Consider the following 16,529-nt stretch of genomic DNA (forward strand, 5'->3'; position numbering starts at 1 on the left):
CTTGATGATTCTAGAGGTCTTTTCTAACTTAAGTGATTCTGTGATTCTGTAATTCTATATTAAAGCTAACTACCTTGTCTAGCTTGAATGTTTATTTTGGTCTTCTGTATCTCAAATCATTCTATCCAAGCTGTTACACCAATGATGACCATTGTAATTGCAGAGAGCTGTACAGATCCGGTGGAGTCTCACTCATCTTTTTTTCTCCTCTTTTTTTCCTTGCAGAACATGATCAGAAGATAGCATCATACACAATGATCATGGCCCCACGGAAGAGGAATCGTCATGCGTTGGGGTTTCTTTGTTGTTTTGGAGGTAGTGACCTCCCTGAAATCAACCTCAAGGACAACAACCCCCTCCAGTTCCTTGAGTTTTCTGTCCCAATACCACCTGCAGAGGAGCTCAATGCCAGGTTCTCTGAACTTGTGGTAAGTTTCTGCTGGCAGATTGTTATATTTTAGAGGGTGGATGAATTATATAAAAAGTAAAACAAAATGCTTAAATATGGTGATTTATTCTGACAGGACTTCTTCAGGTGTAGGATTGAGTCTATTAGAAGAAACCGTGTAAGTTCTCTAGAGAACAGATCCCTGACAGTCAATAAGGACTGTACTGGTTTATTGATGGGCAACATACTGCTGATGAGGCATAACAATCAGGTGACCATGCTCATTGTGTTTCATCATCCGGTTGCCTTTGATCCATGCTGTTGCTATTGCAGCAGCAGATGTAAACATGAAAATAAGCAAGTATTTCAGATGAACTTTGTAGTTTGCTTCTATGGTAAATGCTGTTGTAGATTACCAGTAGCAGTCAGTTGCTGTTCATGCCTGGCATCAAAGAGCCTTGCTGTCTTTTCCTCTTGTTCAGCATTTGTGCGAACCACTGCAGAGGTCGTAGGTGCTGTTTTGGGACCTCCATCAGAAAGGTGATGACCATTTGATGCAGTTGATAGCTGTCTCATCATCACTCTGAGCTTGGGAGTTATGTAATGTGAGGTACCTGTAATCTATGCCTGAGTTCTGCTACTGAGAGAGTAATAGCACAGAGCATATTGGATCTCAGAATGGAGGAGTTTGCCAAAAATCTTTCAATATTACACTTACATAACATTACCCCAATATTTTTTTTTTTTTTTTTTGTATGAGCGTGGCTTCAAAGTGCTGTAGCAATAAAAATGGCTATATAAGGTCTGAACTTTTGGGTAGACCTGTGCGGTGTCAAGAGTTGGACTTGATGATCCTTAAGGGTCCCTTCCAACTCAGGATATTCTATGATTCTATGATAATTTGGGTATGCAGGTGGAGGTGAACATATGGACAACTATAGTATGTCAGATCAAAGAAATGGACAGCTATAGTTTGTCAGAACGATGATCTGCCTACCTAGCCTAGGCTACTATTTCAGATGCTGGTGAAAATCAGATGCCCAGGGAAGAATGCAGAAAAAACTGATGCCCAGGCTGCAGCCATAGAAAGGCCTTTGCCAGAATACTCTCCCACCCTCTAGTAATTTGAGCTCGAAGCGTTTCCTTGGTTAAAGCTGCTTTCTGCATACATAGTAAATTAGTATGAATTTCTTCTCTGCGATCTCTTTCTGTCATCCCTAGAAGCTATGAAAATGTTTAGCAGTGTTCGGTGGCAGGGTGTGGGAAGGAGATGGTAAGACTTGCAGTTGTTTCAGTACGAATAGGGCATGAACAGAAGAAGGCATCTCCTTGCTTCAGACTAACCAGCTGATGGAGAATCTCTTCTTATGAGCGTGGTTCACAAAGTATGGGTCTTTATTTAAGTCAGTTTGTTTTCTCTGTGAGGCTACTTGAATTCCTCTTGGAAAATGCAGCTGACTGACTGGAGAACTGTGTGGTGTGGTATCTGTCCTGAGTAAGAGCGTAATCTGTAATCTGCTCTGCTATTTATTTCTGATGCTGCTTAAGAATTGGTTTTCACATGCAAGGCTTTAACACCTGTATGAAAGTTCATCCCTATCCAATACCATTGAATCACTCAGTCTAGCTTTCCTGAAGATGTCACCAGTAGAGGTGCTTTGCTCCTCATCTTGGCTTGCCCTAACTTGAACTTGTCACCTTCAGGTCCTAGTGAAAGACCTGTTTGTATTTGCTGCTGGGCTTTTGCTTACTGAGAAGGGTATCAGGTTCTATGAGGGGTTTGAGTTTGTGGTGGTATTTAGGGTGCTTTTAGCTTTTTGCTTTATGGCAAATATTTCTCTTCTATGTGCTTGTGGCAAAATAATTTGCAGCTGTCCTGTGGAAGTCTATTAAATGGTAAGATTTATAATGTTTTCGGTGCAAAATGTAATGACAAGTATACATGATGAGTTGCAAAAAATTTTGGCCCAGGAGTTTGTGAGTTAGTCTATGCTATAACTTCTCAAGTGTGCTGACAGCCTCTAACTGGCATATATATTTCAAACAAATGAAGCCATTGAAATAAAAATGGATGAAATTTGTGTTCTTGTATTTAATGATAGTACCCTACCCATCATTGCATGAGAAGTGAGCTAGGAGAGGAAAGTGCTACTTTTCAGGTTAATGAATTATATCACATTTTCATAAAGCATTCAGGTAGGATGACTGTGTGTGTCCATAGGAGTTCCTGTGCAGGCAGATGATGTGAGATCAGCAAGAGCTTTATGAGTGGGAGAACCTCGGAGAGAAACTGGGCTAGCAGAATGCAGAATTTGCCCAGAAGGGCTTGTTTGTCCACAGGTTCAGATTAATGCATGTTCCACGAGACACTAAAATAAAACAGGCTACATTTGTATTGACAGCTCAGATGAGATTTTAATTGGATTAGAAAGATTCAGTCTGTAAATGTGCCAGTGTAAGTCAGCGACCTGGAAGTGCCTGAGAGGGCTCTTTGCTGCATACCAGCCTCCCCACTGCTTATCCATTAGGGTCTAGTGTGGGTGCACTTGTACTATATAAAAGACAGATTTGAGTGTAAAGCCTTTTGACCCAAATCCCCAAGTGAAATGATGACACCAACATCATCTGAGATCTGTAGTGAGAAAAGCATTTGCGTTTGCTTCCTGAAGCAGGCCCAGAGGTTAAATCCTCATCTTGCCATCTGCTCTACAAAGGGTATAATGAAACATATTGGTGTGCTTGAATGAATTTTTAAAAGCCCTATTTTCCCCTTGTTGCAGTTAAAATCTGGGGCATTGTCCTATACAAGAGTTAATGACAAGAAGAGCTAAGCCTAGCTGTTCTGGAAAAGCCTCCCCTGTGATGGGTTTTCCAGTCCAGTAAATATTCAGTACATTTCCACCCCCTTTTTGAGGAAAATGGGCACTTTGAGGTACTTCTCTTGTCTTGTGGTCTTTCAATTGGTATCATAAAAATGCAGTTGGAGACGTACATTGTGCAAGAGGAGGAGATTGAGGAACTAGGAATGTGTTGGGATCCTTTATTTGGGTTAGGATCACAAACACCTCCAGAGCTTGTAAACCTGCTGGTGAGGAATCCGAGCTGAGGCAGGTTTACATGTGTGGGCTGCTCTGTTTTGGGGGTGCACCCAGATCAACCAGCCGAGGAATGACAGCTGCCCTAACTAGACTCTTTCATGGCAGTGCTTGTCAAATGACAAGCTGATGCTGATCTCAGCTGAAATGTCTGCTCTCGATGCTGCTCAACCAGAAGAACAGTTCTAGGATGGATCTCAAGCATTTGTGCTGCTGCACATGTCTAAATGCACAAGAAACAAAGCAAACAATTACATGTAACCACAAACTCTGCCCCTCAAAGGGCCACTTTCATGCTTCCAACTGAAAGAGGGGAAAACAGCTGGCTTTAGCATCTCTTCTTCAATGAACAGGCGAGGAAGAGAAGCTCTATACAGTAGGAAGGGTATGTGGAGTGGCCCTGTACCTCATAAATTTTAAAAATGGCCCTACCTGACTGTCAAGGTTGTTTCTAGCCAGCATCACTTCTTTTTCCTTCAGTCTCTTCTCAGCTGGCACTGTGTGTAGTACCATGTAGTAAAGTGCTGCTGCAGTTGGTGGTCTATTCAGCAAGTGCCAAGCTGGTTTTGTGCCTGCTGGCAAAAATGGCTGTGCTAAGCACATGTGTTTTTCCTTGCACAGATTTATTGACTGAACAGGAACTGCAGAATAATCTGGAAGAACTATTGCAAGGCAAGGGAAAATCAATTTTTTCCTGAAAATGCTTCTCTGACTCCTTGTTCAAATTTGTTAGCAGTAGTGTGTTCTTGCCACAGTGGATTCTGATTCCTTTTGTTCAGTATTAAAAGTCCTGGACTCCTCTTGTTTGTTAAGATAGTGGGTTGCTTGACAGTAAAGATGTTGCCATCTATATCTCTCTTACAGCTGCAACTGGATCCCCAATGTGAACTCAGATCGTACTAAGGGTAATATAGATGCTGGAAATTCAGGGAAAGAAGGAAAATATAAAGAATGTTAGCACAGAGGAAAGAGCAGTGTTTGTGCTTTTGATGTTTTTCTCTTTTTCTGTTGTTAGTGTCTCTGTTGAGGTGGTCATGGTGTTTGAGAAGGTGGAATTCAACATGGTCTATTTTAGGAGGGAAGGTCTTTGAGGAAGAAGTGGAGTTGTCATTTTAAGCTACCATTTTCAAAGTTGATCACATTAGTACAGTCTGCAAATTTGAATGATAATATCCTTATCTGAGTTACTTGTACCATACTAGATTGTTAAACTAAGATTTGAGAAATATTTGCCTTTATCTCCTCAGTCATTGGAGCATTTTGGTATTTAGCTCAGGTAGGACATTGACTGGATTCTCCTATCATGGTTCATTTGTCTTACATTGCATTTAAACATGGATCGTTGTGTTTTTTTTGTTTTTCTTTCCCCCCTCCAGAGCCCCTAAGTAAGAGGTTGTGTTGACTTTATAGATTCACAAAAGCTCTTTACCTACTTTACTATTTACAAACCTCCCCAGCTTTGCCAGAACTAAACTTCAGACCTTATGCTGCTAACAGTGCCCACTAAGTTACATTAGTTACAGGTAATAAGTAGCATAAATACTTTTGAACTCTGTTTTTAAAAACTTCAGAATTACCAGAATTACCCAGCATTTGCCTTGGTCTGCCTTTGTTTCTTCTTGTTGATTTAAATGGCAGTTCCATATAGGGCCCTGGCATTCTTTAATTGCCAAAAGAGGTAAGTTGCTACTTGGGTGAGGCAGCGCACATTCTTCTCTGCCTTCCTCCCTCCCTCCCTCCCTCCCTCTCTCTCTGTGAATAGATCATGTTTTCTGGCCTTAAACCCCAGCTTTTGTTGTCATAGAGAAGACACACACTGAATTGGTATATGGTCCTGATCAACAAGACCACTGAAAATCAAAAATGCATGGAACTATCTGAGAATTCATTTACTTAATTTATCAGAGAAAGCAAAACAATTTCTGAGCAAGGCATCAGTGCGACACGTACTGGATAACACGCTTTCATCAAGAGCCACAGGGAGATGAGATCCAAGTCGAAATAACAGTAGTAGCAGTTCCCACTGCAAACAGCTGACTTGGAAGTAGCAACTTTCCTTCTTGCTTAGCTCTCCCTTGCAGGCCATTTAATGTAATGGATACAACATAAACCTCAGACGAAAACTAGGCTTCACCACATTGAATAAGTACTCCCATATATCACCAGCCCCACTCAAGCTTGCCAAGTCCTAGCTGTGGCAGTGTTCATGAGGCCCCTCTTTGGCTCTGCAACCTGCAAGAGTATTTATTGGGTAAAAAGTAAAAGAATTGCCTCTATTGTGAATATAGACTGCCTTAGACATTAGTCTATGTATGTAGGCAGAAGAGGACATCAGCTGCCTTTCTCTGTGCTTGTTGACAGGCCTGGAGAACAAAGTTCTCTGTTGTTCCCCGGCAGCCTTCCAGGGGAGCTGAGGGAAATACACATAGAGTTGGCTCTTCTGTGTCTGGGTGCCCAGCGTGGAGCACCACCTTTCCAGAAAAGTATCCTTCATTTCTTAAGCTTATTTAGTCCATAGTTTCTCACTGAAATTTTGTGGCTTAGAAATACATCCATAGGCCCTCACTTCAAACCCCAAACACGTGTCGTATATTGATCACAGTATTTAATCACATTTAAATTCAGGCGTGTTGCCAAGGTTTGAGTATTTCAGTTTCACTTTATTAATCTTCTGAGTCATTCTATCTTCTTCCTGGATTCTTTTTAATACAGGGATTTAACTTGTGTCGCTTGTGTTACATGTAAATCTCAGTTTCAGACTGTACCTCTGACAGGCCTGTGGCTTTGAGTTGTTATCAATGCAATTTTCTCTGCAGCCATATTTTCAAAGTGCCTTTGTGTCATTTTTCCTGTAAGATGAGGCTCCTTTATTCCCTGTGCCCATCCCTTCTGTGCTTTCCTTTAATGAATGACTGTACCTAATCAGTCCGGAAGGTTGTGTAGTGCCAAATGCAATCAAGATCTGCAGAGGTCCTTCATTTTTATTTGCATGTAATGAGCTCTGACTTCAGCAAACTGACTGCTCTGACTTGCTGGCCTTGGCCCAGGGGAGATTCCCCGCCCCAAATTATTGCTCTTGTTTTCTTGCACTTGATGAGAGTGTGCCAGTGGAGGCTAGAAGAAAATACAGATTATGAGACTAAGTTGGATTTTTCATGATGTGAGGCTCCTATCCAGGAAGAAGGCTTAGCATTGCCCTCTGAGTGTAAGGCACTGCCTCCAGAGGCAGAATGGGCAGCAATTTGAGGCAGCAGATCGCTTTCCTAGCTGATGGGGGCCAGGCCACAAAACTTTCCTTTCTCTTGGGTTGGTTTGTAGTTGTCAGATTAACATTTTTCATACATTCAGATGCACTTGTCTTCTGTTATAATCATGGCAGAAGTACTGGATGGTTTAAGGTTTCTGAAGCTATTAGGAGACTGAGGCTTGGGAGGCAAAATCTCTCCCTAGTATCACAGTCTGTCTGGTTATGCACATATGTTCCTTTATGTCCAGCACAGTTCTTCAGTCCAAGATTGGTACTTTAAAAACAACAACAAAACAACCGTTTAATTGCACATATCCAGGATCCCTGTCTCTTTTCCCATCTCTTTTTTCCTCTTTACTTTCAGCTCTTCAACTAAATTTTTTCATAATGTCAGGCCTGCTTTACACATGTCCCACGTGCAGTACACGTGTCCAAGTCCTGATTCTAACACGTATCACTACAGGCAGCTTTCTGGAGTTACTCAGGTCCTGCTACACGAGGTATGTTACGTTTTAGATTTCATGGCAGAGTTAACTCTGCCCTTCACACTCACCTACGTGTGGAGTAGGAGACAGGCTCGTGGCACTGAGCACGGCACCGCACTCTTCCTCTCTCCAGGCTCCTGTCCAATAGGCACAGCTGGTTGGCAGCTCCCAGCTCCCCGACCAGCTGTGTGAGGAGCAGCAGTTGCTGGGCTGCAGACGTGTGAGACCCAGATGCAGTGAGAGGAGCATGAGATGGGAGCCAGCAAACCATGTCTCACACTCCGTGCATGACAATCAGTAGGGTTGTATAAACAAATGCAAAAACAGACCTAGGCTTACATGCCGGATTTGGGTGTGAAGAAGCCAGGGCAGTTTCCAAAGTACCTGTGTAGTTACAAGGCATTTGTGCGGGGATACATTGCTTTGCAGATCTTGTTGCTTTACTGCGAGACTTATGGGTAGATCCTTAGCTGATACAAAGCAGCTCGGTTCCACTGAGGACAGTAACAGCGTTGCATCATTCTGCGTTGCCTGAAATTTGGCCTGTGTGTTGTTTTCTGTGTCTGTGGGGACTGCTGGAAGCTGAAAATCCCAAGCAGAGCATACTGGCTGCCTTCCTGAGAGGTGGGGAAGGTTGTGGTCATGGTGGGAATGTTTGAAGGGAATGTTCAAACATTCCCTTTGTGTATGTTCTGGGTATGATTTGCTTACAGTAGACAGGAAACACCTGAGGAACACCTACTTGCTGGGCTACATGTTTGTAATGGGATAACCATGATGTTCCCTGATTGAGGAAATGCATATAGTCCATCTAGAGCATGAAAGGAGCAACACTGAATTTTGAAAGCACAGCAGAGCCATAGCTTGGGGTGCAAAAAGAGGGGAAGGAACAGATCCTGGCACTAGAGAATCAATGTGCTTTCGAAGTCTATCTTGTGTCTTCCCTCTACTGAACATTTGGAAACTGTCATGATATCCCCCTAAGCCATTGGTAGGATGGATGTGTTTGCTGTTCAGACATCTGCCCAAGTGTTTCTAATACCTTACCAGCTGACTGGAGAACACTGCCATGTTTCAGTACAGCTGCAAGTGCATTTAGTGATAGGCAGTGTTATATAAAAATAAAAAATAATAATAATTTAAAATTGTACTGTGGCCTTTCTGTTGTTAAGGCATCATTAGTACATGTAAGGTTTGATGTCTCATTATGTCTGTAATGATGAGCCAGGAACTTCCTGGACTGAGTCTGAAGGCTGCTGAAGTGATAAAACATTGAGATTATAATAGTAAGAGTCGTATGTGCTAACTGGAAGGATGAAATTAATTTATTTCAAGTTCCATGGACTTTCAGCTCCAGTTGGATAAAAACAAAGTAGACAACTTCCTACTGCCTCCTAGAACTGAATTGGCAGTCTTATAAAATTCCTGCCAGTTTGACATCTGCTGACTTAAAGTAACAGGTTCTGCCATCTCTAGTGGAAATAGAGCCAGCAGCAGGACAGAGACATCCTACTGGTCTGCACCTTTGACATGGCTTCTCAGAGCAGGATTCTTGCCCTTCTTCAGTTTCTTTTCTTTCTTTACTTCTGTTTATTAGTGTCTTGTGTTGTTCAAAGCTGTACTAAATGTCCTACAAACACCCTTTAGAGAGGACATTTGAATTCTAGATTTGGTTTGCTGAGGATGGGTGGGAGAATGGATCAAGTCAGAGAGATCATTTGAGGTGAGAAGGAGCCACCTGGAGATGAATCTGGGAGAAATGGCAGAGGAAAGCATTGAGTTATGCAAAGAGCGTGATGGCTGGATTGTTACTGGATAGGAGATTGTGATAAGGAGAGACAATGTTTTCCAAAGCATTGCAGGAAAATACAAAGCCAATGAAGTAGCTGTGGTGCTGAAGGGAGAGGCGAGAGAGGGTGCAAAGATGGAGGTGGCATGGCACAAATGCCAGGCCAAGATGATCTTCTGGCTGTGGTTTTGGAGGGAGAGCTTGCATGTTGATGAAGGGAAGCTGAATGAGAGATGTGTGTTTCTTCTGCAGTTCAGAGAAGAAGGGTCAGCTCTGAGATGTCTTAGGAGGAATAATTTGTCATTTAGTCTGATCTGAGCAAGAAAAGGGGAGCCAGGTCTCTGTGATGATGAAGACCTTATAAAATTTATAATAAAATTAAATTGTAAAAGTAACCACCTGAAGCTGGGGAGGCAATGAAGTTTTCCTGTGAGGAGGAAAGGCTGTGAAAGAGGTCTGGGTGTGAGTGTTTTGCAGGGTAAGCAGTTGCACCTATTGAGGTAAAGTAGCTGGGGTACAGGAGAAACTGTTAGCAAAACAAGGTAATTGAATCAAGACGTAGATAACAGTCAGTAAGGATTATCTTTTTAATGTCTTGATTCAAATCAGTTTCTGTATGTGCTCATCTAATAGCAGTTTATATCAGATATAATAATCATGCAAATAGTGTATAGTATAGCCTGGGGGGGTGGAGGAGGGAAGTTTACAATTATTTCATGCCAGCCTCTGTGTCCTTCTCTAGGTGGATTTTGTCTTCAAACAGTGCTCAAGGCTGCTTATCGTTCAGGTAGTTATCGTTACCTGTTAAGGTATCTGGCATGGCTCTTTCAGGGTTGGTGGGAAATGACCATCTTCACCTGTCGTTTGCCTGGCCTGCAAGACTGCAGAGTGAGGGAAGCAAGGTGCCACAGGTGAGGCTGAGTGGAAGGAGAGGCACTTTTTCAGGGTACGAGGCTTTCCGGTCAGAAGTTTCCAGGCATCTTCCTCCGCAGCTGCTGAGGGGGAGCTGTTGGTGTCACTAAATGCAGACACCGAGTTGCACTTCTGCTTGTTGCTTCGGCACCGGATGGGAGCAGCACATGGAGGGCAGGCATCAGAAGGTGCTTTTTCTGTCACTCATCGCACTGGGCTGCATCCGCAGCTGCTGTCTTTGACATGTTTAGTCCAGAGGAAGTACAGACAGATGTCTTCCACCTGGCATGGGAACAGCACTTATCCACAGCTTGGAACGTTAGGTACTGCTACTTCTCTAACTGGCAAAGGCTGTAAGCTTGCTGGGAGGAAAACTTATTTAAAGAACACTACTATTTTTTTTTTCCTTTTTCAGGGTCCTTTTCCTAGGACCCACTTACACAACTCGTATCATGCATTCATGAGTTTGGTTCCAGAGTGTGAAACAGGGAATAGTAGTGCTTCTTAAACCAGCTTTAGTACAGAACTGTGGCCAGATTGAAAAGGTGCTGAAAAGATGCAGCACATGGAGGTCACAGGAAGCACAGGAGCCTTTCAGTGGCAAAATGTGTTGTATTTGAAGATCTCGGGAGTAAATCCCTGCTACTGCATCCTGTTGTACACATTGCCCTGCTCTTTTTTTCAAGTGGAATCTGACATGAGATTCTGTAGCCTTCCTGGGCTAACCCTCCTTTCTCTTACATGTGGACCCAGTGCTATGTGCCAAAGCACCCCAGCCAGCATCTGTGTATTCTAGGCACTTTTATATTAAAAACACTCAAGGGCACCTTTTTATTTTGCAGTTTCCCATCATTTGTTGACCACATAAAGGGAGAGGCTCCCCAGGCCAATAACAAACAACTTTTGAAAAGAATTTAGCAGTGCGCACAACATTGTTATGCAATGGTTTACTAGGTGGAGGTTTGAAGAATAACTTCTCCAAAGGAAATTACAAGGGGAAAGCAGATTGCAGTTTCCCAATTTGGAAGTTGTCCAGGGAGATCCCTGAGTCATGGAAAACCATTGGGATTGCTTTAGTGGCTGTGTTTCAGCATTACATCTTGTACAGAGAGCAACAGCTGGATGAGTTTGTCAGACAGTGTAAAGTTGTTGGCTTCTGCTTCAACAAGGAGAGAAAAACTTTGGGATTATGAATGCTTAACCAAATAACAACAAATCCTCATTGCATCTAGGGGACAAATTTGGTCTGCAAGGCAAATGCTCATCTTTCTCTTATTCCTTTTGCTATATTTTCTGAATGTTTCTGATAAGCTCATTCTTAAAAAATTCTTAGAGAAAAAAAAAATTGGCTGGTGCTTTCTGAAACCCAGTGATGTCAGTGCAGTAGTTGCTGTTCTGATTATCAGAGTACTTGAGCAATGAGACAGGACAGGGTGTGAGTGAATAACCAAATATACTGTCATGCCTTCAGCTCAGTGTTTGACTGTGGAAATATTCAGTTTGCGAGCAAGGCTATTGTGGAATTGTCCTCCACCTCACCCCAGAGGAGATGAGAGAAGCCTCATAAGTGGGTGTTCTTGTAGCTGATCTGGATAGATTAATAGTAAATACAGCTCATCTTCATTTATTGAAGTAGAATTTAACTATTAGCAAAAAGGGGACTGATAGACTGCTAAGTCTATTCTATTCCTGAAGCCTGGGTTGTAGGCGGTTGAGTGAGACTATATTAAAGGTTGTCTAGCCAAGACATTTAGTCTCCGTTACAATTTAAAGCAGGTAAATTGGGAGAGAGATTGATATTTTGCACTGGCATAAATCCAGGGTAACTTCACTCACTTCAGTAGAGTTAGGATACGTTCTGATCTCTGGTTTGCACTACTAAATCTGGGGTAGTTATTCTGAGAGCAAGAGAAGGACTAAAGCCAGCTTCTAGTTTCATTTCTATCTGTCTAAACCTGAACCAGTGCCAGAAATTATGTTGATTTATTGGAGTTCTTTGGTTATACCCTTGCATTTAAGAGCTGATTTTGAGCATGTGTGTTTGAGCACCACAAACAAAGCTTGATAAGATGTTAATTTTGCTCATGAATTTCTTAACCAACCTCTCAGTTCCTCCTGCCCTTTTATGTAATATTTTATTGGAGATTTAAAGGTCAGCCAAGCTCTGACTTACCCATGTTTCCTCCATGGGGGCATATGGCAAATAGGATGCGCACAAGAGGATAAAGCTGGGAGGAGAGGAGTAGGTGGCACCGACGCCCCTGGAAATTCAGCCTACCCTTGGCACGGGGCTGCAGCAGCAATTCCCAGCCCACGTTCTGTGGGTTGAGCCAGCAGGACTGTGTTTGGGCAGGAAGCGATCAGAGAGGTGTGTGCCTGTGTGCTTTGGCACAGTGCTTGCTGTGAATTGCTCCAGCATAGGAACCTCCTCTGAACTCATTAGTATTAAAACAGAACAGAAGAGACTTTGTAGGGAGGGAGAGGGTGGGGAAGCCGGAAAGGTAGCAGTTTAGACGGCCATTTCCTAATAACCTTTCCCACACCTACCTTCCCGTATGGGGTCTCATCTGAAGGACCTTGGCATGAAAAACAGACCCTGGCCCAGGGAGGGGGAAATAAGGGGAGGAGAAGGAAGGGAAGCAAGGGGTGGGGAACGGGCACTGTGCTGAAACAGCAGATTTATTGTTATTTAGTGTTATATACAGTGATACTGGGAGCTCTGTTTGAGAGGTGTCTGATATACTGTGCATAACCAGAACATGGAGATAAATGTGCTGCTTGCCTCGGAGGACTTCCAACTTGTCACAGTGAAAAGATGTATCAAGCAGAATAAATGGTTTCAGGTCTGTTCAGTGTGTTCATTCAGTTGACTGGACAGTGGGACACAGGGTACACCTATCAACTGTGCAGGTTTCACTAAGCTGCAAACACCAGGCATGTTAAAAGACAAGCTTAAAACAAGGATAAATTGCATGAAAAAGGGTGGCCAGATAAAATGGGCTTCTTTTAGGAGCAAGTCTGATAATGCAGAATGGAAAGCAGCCAGGTAGGTACACTTCTACAGAAAAGAAAGTAAGGATTATAGTGGATCACGAGTGAGCATGAGTCATGCTGTGTCTTTGTTTATTAAAATAAACAGTAATAAAAAAATCATCTTCATGGAATATATAACCAGGAATGTGACATGGAAGATGCGTGAAGTAATCTTTGCACTCAGTATTGATAAGGTCTCAGCTCGAACACTGTCCCCGCTTTTGAACAGTACACTTCAAAAAAGAAGTACTTTGACCGGGGGTAGCCCAGAAGTCAATTAGAGGAGGAATGAGAGGTCCAGAGGATGTGACCTCTAAGAAGGACTGAGAGAGCTGGCCTTGTTTAGCCTCAAGAAAGAAGACTGAGGAGGGACATTACAACAGCCTTTAATAGGCTTGAAAACTGTTATCAAGAGGAAGGAAAAAATCTGCTCACCATGTCTGTGGTTGATAGGGCCGGAAGTAATAGGCTTAAATTGCAGCAGCAGGGATTTAGATTAGACATGAGCCTGACTATTCAGTTTCCATCCCCATCCCTATCATTGGGCTCGTTCCAATTCACTGACATGGACACGCAGCCCATCTTAACAGAAATAGCAGTGATGACAGTCAACTTTTTGCATTGTCGTCTTCACATGCCCACCCAAGAGGAGTACCCACGGGGCTTCCCTCTTGCCATACCCATATTATATCCCTGCATATGTGAGAATGTGTATCTAAAGCATGATCTCTCTGCAAACATCTGTGTGTGCTGTTGCATAAGTAGGTACTGGTTTTCCTCATTCTTTCTCTTTCTATTTGCCCCAGCAGATTGTTGTCTTATCCACGTGGTTTGCCTGCAAAGGGCAGAGAAATGAGCAGCAGACAGCTGTTTCCAGTGGCCTGTAAAAGGTGACTGCCACAATCAGCCTTGCTGCTTGTATGTCCTGGTATGCTGTCAAGTCCCAGAGAGGAGTAGGAGCGAGACAGGATTTAGCTCTTTGGGAAGCAAACAAAACAATTAACTCGTGATTAAGGATGAAAAATGGGAGCAGCACAGCAGAGGGTGGTGGTGGCTGTGTTTAAAGGGTGGGGTCCTGAGGAATTAATTGACTTTTTGTTAGATACGTTTCTCTGCCAAAAAGCAGTGCCCTTGATAGATGAAATTCTTATGCTGAAGCTGAGTCATAAGAATGAATAACTTCTGTGTTGGCAGCTTAGAGGAGAAACATATCTCCCAGTATGCTAACATCAGGTGCTTTCTGCTTTGTAATGAAATGTTATAACTGAGAATCAAGAGATTTGGGCCCCTAATACTGAGGGTGTTTTAAAGCTGCATCTCTTTGAAAAAGCAAGAAGGAAAAAGAATATAGTGAGAATCAAAGCCTTTTGTCTGTCTGCTTTGCAATTAGATCTATGGCAGTAGCTGAAACAGAAACATCGCTTCTTGTGCCAGCAGGCCGTGGGAGAAGCTCCTGCGAGCAAGGTGTTTTCATCATGCACAAATGTAACAATGAAACGTTATAGGTATTGGTGGATGGTATATGTGTTATATATATAGTTATAGTGTACTTCAGGTGCAAGTGGCATATGCATCTGCACATGCATACAGTGAGTGAATGCAGACACATAGAAACCCAGTGATGTTTACCAGTGATCCACTTAATTCTTATTAATTGTGAAACCGATCAAAATGTTGCTCTCCAGCCTCATGTGGTGCATTATTTCCTCATACTTCACAGAGACTGCTTTTAACTGCGGAAGCTAGGATGAGGTGCAAGAATTTGGTGAGGAGAAGGGTTTGTTTGGGGGGATTCTCTTGCTTTTTTCCTTCATGGATTACAAGAAGACTTGGGAGATAGATCAAGTATCCAAGTGGGAACTTTACCTGACCTGATGGCTGGTTAAAATTTATGGCAACCAGCCATGAATTGTGCCAGGCCCTGCTCTGAGACCCTGGGGCTGGGAAACACTTGTCTAGAGAAGAGGGCTCTGTTTCCCTCTCTCTCAAAGTCAGTCTCAATCACACTGCCTGCATATATGCAGGGGGCTTTGCTGAGTGCTACTTCTTTTGCACTGGTGTTTACATCAGGTTGTTTAGTCAAATGAACCTCATTTACTGACGGCTTGGCCGGGCAGCCTCTCAGAAAGCCTCATCGGCCTCCTCAGTATCACAAATGGGGAGTCTTCCAGCAGGCTGCCTCTCATCTGTCAGCCTGGTGAGCTGGATTGAACAAAGCCATGGAAGGAAACTGTAGGGGAGCAATCCTCTACTGTCCCCTGGAGGTGATCACTGTGACTAAATAGGGAAGGTTTGTTATGCTGGATTGGATCCTCTACTGCAAAGGCTTGAAACACGCTGCTGAGAGCCCCCTCCCTGATCTTTTCCCTCTGCTTCCCCTTCCTCTATTGTCCCAGAGATGTCAGAGCTATTTATCACATATCAGCCTGAACTGTACTCAACATCGATTAACCCACCAGCAGCTATTCCCTCACAGTGACTGCACAGAGAACACGAACCTTCTCTGGGGCCTGGCAGCACATGTTGAATGGGATGCCATGGTGTGTCACAGCTGCTGTTTACTTCGTACAGGATTTAAATAAATTCATCCAGTGCCATAAGATCATCAGCTCTACTGTGCTACCTGAGAGCATCAGTAGAACTGGAATATGGCCTTTCCTTTGGGGCACAGTGACAGACGTGTATAAATGACCTTGTGGAACCTGAGGCAAGAGGTATGATATGGTACAGGGAATTTATTACACTGACAGCAGTGTATTATACTTCACTTTGTAACTTGGGTGGCTTTGATGCTGTTAAGAGACTGAGAGAATGATTGATGAGGTTGGTAAGGGAGAGTGCATTCATGTGTGACAGGAAAAAAAGGTAAAGGGGAATGAGAAAAAGATTAGAGAGGGGGACAAAAAGTTAAAGGTATGTATGTACAAGAGAAGGAAAAAAAATAGAGAATAGGGATGTGAACAGGAAGCAGGATACACGTGATGCATTTAACTAGAATTCATGCAGTGCAAGGTCATAACATGAAAATCTTGGAACCTGCATTTTTGAGGTAGGTATGCAAACAAGTTATTCAAACAGAAATTTTTCAAATCGTGGAGGTTTTCTAGAGCCTGTTTCTAAAGGCACCTTAATATCATTTCTACTTGTTCAATTTCGTTCCCCATTTGATGGCTCTCAGAGAACCATGCTGGCATGACTGAGCAAGAGAAAAAATGCTTGCAGATACCAATGCTGTCCCCACCTTGAAAGGGACCTTAGCATCACAGAATCAGCCCGACTTTCGAGGCAGGGAGTCAGGAAGTGTTTGACTGTCTACATAGTTTATTCTGTAGCTTTGAACTTGCAGGGCTTTTGCATGGCCCTCTGAAGCTCATGGTGCTGGTCACAGGTCAGATAACTGCTAGTCTAATTTGTTCTGGATGAACATGAGCTTCCATTTTGAGTTTAACAATGGAGAGTAAAGTTTAACTTTTCTGTGGAGTGTTGCCAGTTTGTGCCATCTGAGAGTTTGGTTCCCATGGTGCTTGTTAGTGCTGGGACCTGGCTGTCCTTGTGCTGGAGTACCCATCTTCTGCTGAAG

General features: G+C 43.1%; 1 protein-coding gene across 7 annotated transcripts in view; it reads left to right on the forward strand.

Moving 5' to 3' along the window:
- The window catches only part of DAAM2 (dishevelled associated activator of morphogenesis 2), a 197,074-nt gene that overhangs the window by 75,728 nt on the left and 104,817 nt on the right, over positions 1-16,529 (forward strand). For all 7 annotated transcript variants that reach the window (XM_068676592.1, XM_068676596.1, XM_068676598.1 and 4 more), the window contains one exon: positions 226-428. In XM_068676592.1, the coding sequence (XP_068532693.1) occupies positions 226-428 (203 nt within the window). The remainder of the gene's footprint in view (positions 1-225; positions 429-16,529) is intronic.

This window comes from Anas acuta, chromosome 3, assembly GCF_963932015.1.
Source record: "Anas acuta chromosome 3, bAnaAcu1.1, whole genome shotgun sequence".
In the NCBI taxonomy this organism is placed as follows: Eukaryota; Metazoa; Chordata; class Aves; order Anseriformes; family Anatidae; genus Anas; species Anas acuta.